Source organism: Anarrhichthys ocellatus, unplaced genomic scaffold (assembly GCF_004355925.1).
Source record: "Anarrhichthys ocellatus isolate YVR2014 unplaced genomic scaffold, GSC_Weel_1.0 scaffold2617, whole genome shotgun sequence".
Taxonomy (NCBI): domain Eukaryota; kingdom Metazoa; phylum Chordata; class Actinopteri; order Perciformes; family Anarhichadidae; genus Anarrhichthys; species Anarrhichthys ocellatus.
Genome location: NW_022282591.1, coordinates 622 through 7234, shown reverse-complemented (window position 1 = coordinate 7234; position 6613 = coordinate 622). Strand labels below are relative to the sequence as shown.

The 6613-nt window shown below is 36.7% G+C and overlaps 1 protein-coding gene across 2 annotated transcripts; it reads right to left on the bottom strand.

Moving 5' to 3' along the window:
* Nucleotides 1-18: 18 nt before the first annotated feature.
* On the bottom strand, nucleotides 19-4244 carry LOC116378443 (uncharacterized). Of its 2 annotated transcripts, XM_031840320.1 has the most exons (5): nucleotides 3635-4244; nucleotides 3048-3121; nucleotides 1440-1745; nucleotides 1065-1352; nucleotides 19-320 (listed from the first exon to the last, which is right to left on the bottom strand). In XM_031840320.1, the coding sequence occupies exons 2-5, from the start codon at nucleotides 3106-3108 to the stop codon at nucleotides 58-60; spliced, it is 918 nt and encodes a 305-aa protein (XP_031696180.1). In that variant the 5' UTR covers nucleotides 3109-3121; nucleotides 3635-4244; the 3' UTR covers nucleotides 19-57. The 2 variants fall into 2 exon arrangements, with proteins under 2 accessions (XP_031696180.1, XP_031696181.1); XM_031840321.1 differs by having other exon boundaries at nucleotides 228-1352.
* Between the last annotated feature and the right edge of the window lie 2369 nt (nucleotides 4245-6613).

Here is a 6613-nt window from a genome sequence, read left to right as displayed (position 1 = left end):
AGAGAGATAGATAGAGAGATAGATAGAGAGATAGATAGAGAGATAGAGAGATATGGGCTAATGATCAGTGGTTGATTTCCTTACTGTATACTGTATAATATGGCAGAAGATGAACTTTAAACATTTTAAAAATGTTGAGTAAACAAATAGGATTTTGCAAATATTACTTGCAATTATATATTGAAATTGTTTCTTGGACTTACAGTTTCCTCTCTTTCGACGATAAAGAAACAGGACGAACACACCAGCAATGATGACGACAATGAGAATTGGTAACCGAATAGCAATCACAGGGATATGGACAGGGACATGGATACGAGCTGTAAAACAAAATCAGATGAGAAGAGTCGGCCTGATTTAAGTCATGCAACATAGTTGAGAATGTGTCACTGTAGCATCACATGTTCCCAGCCCGTGCTCTGGACAGACTGCAGTGTTATCATACAAATGTCTCGGTAACCTGATCTGTAGTAAGAAATCATTTGATTTATTTAATTAAAACAGTCACAATTTAACACTACCAACCTTCCAAAAGTCCCTGAATCAGCTAATTTAAATACCACCTGCTTCTCAGTGTTACAAGATCAACCTGGTGATATTCCACTGACCGTTTTGGCTTAATAACCTATACTAGCTATTCATGATAGCCGCTAGATCAGGGTTTGGTTTTGTTTGGGGGGGGGGGGTACTAGGTTTCACTTGAAATAACGTCAATTTAAAAAAAAAATTAATGAAAGTGTAAAACTGACTTTAAACCCATTAAAACGAACACGCAAGTTGTTTTTCCTGCACTTCACAACAACGCTTCACAGAATTTAAAAGTAAAAAATGGGAATCTTTAGATATTAACAAGATTTGTACTGCAAAAGTTTTTTCAGTGCTGAAATCCTACACCCCACACTCCCATGAAATACTAGTTCAACCATATTTGTAACAAACCCAATGTATTAATGTACAGCGGAAAACAACTGAAGTTATTCACTTGGAAGTGTAAAAGATTTCTTTAAAACATAAAAACAACAACAGCATTATTATCAGGAAGTCTTCTTGTCTTTCAGTCTTACCACCATATTGGGGGCAAGGTTTTTCAATCCTTTTAAAGACTTGGGTCCAGTTGAAGTGGTTGCTGTGGTTACAGATGATGGAGCTATTCAACAGGTAGACGTGGAGAGAAGCACCAGAGGTTGTGAGCTCTGATTTCTCTCCTCCATCCTGACTGCAGGTTCGGTTGACGCATCTAAAAGTGCTGTTGATGTGAGAGTGCTGTGTACTGCAGGTCACAGTGAGGTTACAGGAGTCTGAGCCATTGGAGAACATTGGGTCCACTGTCAGGTTAACTGGAGACACTGGACCTGAGGGGGGGGAAGGTTTCTGTGAAGAAGTTATGAAACATGGCAGCAGAAACTCTCTGTCAGTGTCTGACATGTGAACAAACTCACCTTGAACTGTGACCTTGTATTCAGCTGGTGGTTGGTTTCCTTCAAACCCTATCACTTCTGCAGTATAAACTCCACTGTCTGCCTCTTGTAGATTCTTCAATATCACAGAGAACTTTTTCACAGTAAACTCAATCCTTCCAGTTAAATCAGGATGTACTAAATGTTTTCCATCAGGTGCAAATCTTACTACGACCGTCTTATTGAATTTCCAGAAAACATTTAAAAAATCCTGAGGAACATCAGCATCAACATTCAGAATCAGATCACGTCCCTTCTGCACAAACACAGTAGTCACAGCACTGGGCCCTGTAAAAACAGTAGACACATAATACAATAAACATCACACTCAATATATGATTAATGGGTCAACACTGCATGTTACTCCATCTCTACTTCTTACACATTGAACCATCAGTTTAAACACCTTCAGCTTATCATTGATTGGAAGAGTTCTCTTAACATGTCTGACATCAGCTTTGTCTTGTGACACAGACTGCTTCAGGAAAGAAGAGTTTAACAGGTGAAACTAAGCCCACTGAGAGCAAGATGTCGCTCAAAGCTTTTATTTTTAACATGACAAAGTTTATTTCCATTCTATCTCTTATGAAAAACAGAGGACTTTATTTCACCTTGTTCTCTTTCCCCTCCCTCTTACCCAAAGTATTGTTCCTCCAGCTTTAGACAGGCCATTGATGCATTTAGTAAATCAGACAGTGAGCAGTTATTTCCACAGACTTACTGAGGGAGTTACACTACGGGAGGAGTAGAGTTTCCGTATGTGTCTTGGAGGGACGGATGTATTTACTCCTTTTGAACATGCGGCTATAATGCGTCTCAAACCACCTTGAAGGCTTTCCTCTGTATCACAGACGTCTTCTATTGTAACGGTTATAATATGAATATAAATTCAAGGCAGAAATGATAGAAAACGTCTAAATGAAAACTAAAAAGGACTTAAAGAAAGCATTCCTTCAACAAGGAGCAAAATCCTCTAAATATGTCACTTAAATAACACAAAAGGTTTTACAATGTTTACAATCTGTGTCTGGATCCAGATCTTCATCAAAATATGGATAATATTGAATAATCTTGTTGACGAGCTGAGGGCAATGATATTTGATTTCTTGTTCAAAGCTCTGATACTGTTCACTGAGACAGTATCAGAGCTTTGAACGAGAATGAACTACACATCATCATACTGCTGTGTGTTGTCTTCTTTAAACTGAAGATATATATATATATATATATATATATATATATATATATATATAGATATAATAATAATAATATCCAGATTAACCAGAAAGAAACACAGCTCTATTGTTTTGTGACGCCTGGGTAAGGGAAGTGGTATTAACTGACATAACTGTAAATCTCAATGTATCTCAATAAAAGATTTTATTAGCATCACTATTGAAATAATTGACAATGAACATATCGCTGAGAATTGTAGACATTTCTCTAAGTTAGATAGTTCAAAAATAAGTCCGTAAAGTTTATTATCTAACTTCTATTGGTGAAATAGGGCTACGGTACAAAAGCTTTGACTTTTAAGATAAATACAAAGACGATCAACAACCGAAAATACATGTAAAATAAAGTTCTTACCTTGTGCTTCACATGAATTCAGCAGAGAAACGGCAAAGAGAAGTGCGACCAGAGGCCTCATTCTGCCAAATGTGCTGCATGAGGAAGTGGGAAGGCTATTTTTGAACCGTGCGCAACAACAATTTAACTTCCGGACAATCAACTTTGACAAGTTCTAATGAAACAAGAGTTCCAAATAATCCTATTTCTTCAAAATAAATTATTTAAATTCTTCGAACAACACAAATAAACATCATGTATGTGTCCATATGGTTGCCACAGCTCTCCTATTTTATCAATCTAACATCCGTCAGCTTCGACGTCTTCTCCGTCCTCCTCTACTGTACAAGTCAGGAAACAAAATACTGCCTTTAATAACTCAAAATCATCTTTATTAAACCAGAGATTTGTCTCATTTGATCTCTCCATCTGCACTTTAAACACTATTAACATTCCAGAGCTTGATGTTAATTCAATAAAAGGTTACAAATACATTTCCAACATATTTAAATCCATCATACTCGTCCTTGCTTCATCATTGTCACACATTTCCATCAGATTATAATCAATATCAGAGACAAGATTACTTTCACATTCTCAGCACTCACCTCTGATGGTCCTTCTCATGTCCTCGACTGAAGAATAAAAGGGGCTTCGACAAAATATTCGTTGTTAGTTAAATGTTAGTAACTTGAAAATGATGTGGACGCACAGAAGGCTCCCACTTTACACAGAAAGGAGAGCTTCTACAGTAACATGTGCAACCCACAATAACAGGATGGGCATTTATATTAAGGTCGCAGCTGTTTGTGATTCAACATTTTCTCGTTTGTTTAAAGCCACTGAGACAAAGAAACTGAAAATCCAATTAGCTTTGTAGGAAGGAAGCGTCTGTTTAAAAGTACACGACTGCTTCGAATTCAATGATATTTAATGTGTAAGTGTTTTTAGTAGTATCAAAAAAAACACATCTTCCTATGACAAGGACCCAAGTTAGGCAGATAACCCTCCTAAGGTGCAAATGTGCATCATGTTCTTACATAAAGTGCCAACTGTCTGTCAATAACAGACAAGAAGTAATGCCCACACCACCAACAGACTCAGTAGAGGCCAGAGAGCACCATCAACACAATATATTCAATCTGAAGTGACTGCATTCCAGTTGTAGTTCTACATTAGTTTAACAGAAAGTGCTTCACCTAACATTTTAAAGTGCATTGCCATGTGCAATACATATAATGGTCATTTTCTCTATGTGTCTTTAACTCGAGGTCTTCCATTGTTGGAAAACAGGAAATGTAATAATATCATGAGAGTGTTGTGGGGATCTTGTGAGTTGTGTAAGAACTGTCTTAGGATCACTTATTGGTGTTTTTATAGAATAAACAGCAAACCGAGATTGAACTCAAAATCATAAGATTATTATATTTGTGTAGAGCAATACGCAAGTGTGTGTATTAATCATGATTATTATAAAGGAAGTATTGTAGGTTCTACCCCGTCTGTGAGTATATCCTGCCCTCCTTATGACTTAACACAAGTTGTTCTCTTTGTAATTTGACACGAAGTAAGAAGTAAGAAGGGGAGGACCCAAACACGACAACTGCCCTTCATCACACTTTTGGCCCAATATGCTGGTAAGACTGAAAGACAAGAAGACTTCCTGATAACAGTTTAGATTTTAAGACTTGGAGCCTGTTAGCATTTCTGTTTGTTAAAGAAAATGATTGTGTGTGTTTAAAATGAATTAGTTCTGAACATGTCTGAAGCACCTTGTGAGGCTGCAGGGTGAAATACAAACTCAACTAGAAAACACAAACAATGTTATTTACAGGAACACTAAATGTCATAAATAATTCAATAATTCATTTACATGTTTGGTGTAGAAACTGATATTTTTCTCCATTTCTGCATTTTTCAGTACAGAACATATAAGCAGCACTTGAACGTGATTGTTTCAATCAACACACTTCAGCTAAGCTGAAGAATAAAATAAACAATGAATCAACATAAAACTATGATGCTGTTTTACAATGCACAACGCTGTTTGTAAAACTTAACTGCACTTTGCACTTTTGAAATGTAGGAATTACAGTATTTGAGTAAACTACAAAGTACACAAAATGCTATCTTTACTGATTTGTTCCTGTCGTGCTGTAGCGTCACAGTCTGAATCTGTTGTCAGATTTGTAATGAAGCACCTGTTTTGTTGTGTTTCAGGTTCAGAGGGTTCCTCTGCTGGTACATCTGTGTGCCTGGTGAAGATGGTCGTGTTCTCTGTGGGTCTGATCATCATGGTGTCTGCCGTCATCACTGTTCACCTCATGGAGAAGTTCAAGAAGCACAAATAACCAAACAGTTCTCTGTCAGCCAATCATACGCTCTTATCCTTAAAGGTTCCCCTGTGGAGTCTGTGATCACTGCTGGCACTAGAGAGCAGTGTTTTTTGTGTCCCTATTTTGTTTGTGCGAGCCCTCTAGTACACATTCCTGCCACTGATCTCATGCTATACCACTGATCCACAGCTGGTGGCAGTAACTCACCAGGAAAAGACAAAGAGGTAGAAGACTGAACGCCAGCAAACATGGACGTAAACAATTTAGGATTTAAAGTATTTATAAAATCAGCTTTGTAAATGTTTCATGGTGAGAAATGTTCTTAAAACGTGGACTCAATGATGCATTTTGACGAGAAAAACTTCACGTAAACATTGTTTCTTCACAAGAAAACTGCAGAGGTCACCTAAAAAACTAATGCTGATAGTTCTTGATTATCATTGATAACAAATATCACTGTTTACACTTTGTACATAAAATGATTGCACAGAGATGACCATGTAAACATGTTTTTGGAGGATTTCATCTTGAAAAAACAAAAAAAAAGTAACTTTCTATTTATGATCAAGACCAACAATATACAAGAAATAGCCTTAATGAATAAACTGTATATAATGCATAGTTGTCTGTTTATAAGTACAGTATGTTTAAATTTTTGTTTCAGCATGTTTTAATCTTTGGGTGAAGCAGTTTCTGCTCCATGCACCATTATTGGAAACTTGTTAAAGATTCATACTTATCTTGTATTTTTGTGATTAATGGACCCCTAAAGGTGACACTGACCTCCTCTGGTATATTGTGAGTTTTCAGCAAGGACTCAATCAGTGTTATTGTTATAGTAAACACACCTGACACACTGAATTCATGACAACGTATAGTATAGAAAAATAAAGCATTTAATAACAATCAAGCTTTTTTTCTCTGTTCTTCATGTACAGCACAGCTAAAAACTTTGCACATTGATCTTAAATGTATTAAGATTTAATTACTAATACTTTGAATTGTGATGCTAGAAAAAGCAACTTCTGAACGTACGTGATGCTTCGTAACATTTCCACATTGTTTTGCAGCAGATTTTTGTATTGGAGAATCGTTCCATATCAGAGCGGGTGACATAAACTTAAACATCGAAAGCTTTGGCAACACTTAAATACAACTAGAAACTTCAGTAATTGCAGTATGTGGAACACAATTCCTCGCTAATTGTTGAAGGACCTGGCCGGCTTCTCCACCTGAGCATACAGGCTCTCT

Coding starts and splice junctions, on each gene's coding strand:
- LOC116378443 (XM_031840320.1), bottom strand. CDS start 3,108: ATGAGGCCTCTGGTCGCACTTCTCTTTGCCGTTTCTCTGCTGAATTCA. Junction 1,353..1,439: donor ATACAAGGTCACAGTTCAAG/GTGAGTTTGTTC, acceptor CCCCCCCCTCAG/GTCCAGTGTCTCCAGTTAAC. Junction 321..1,064: donor ACCTTGCCCCCAATATGGTG/GTAAGACTGAAA, acceptor TTTGTTTTACAG/CTCGTATCCATGTCCCTGTC.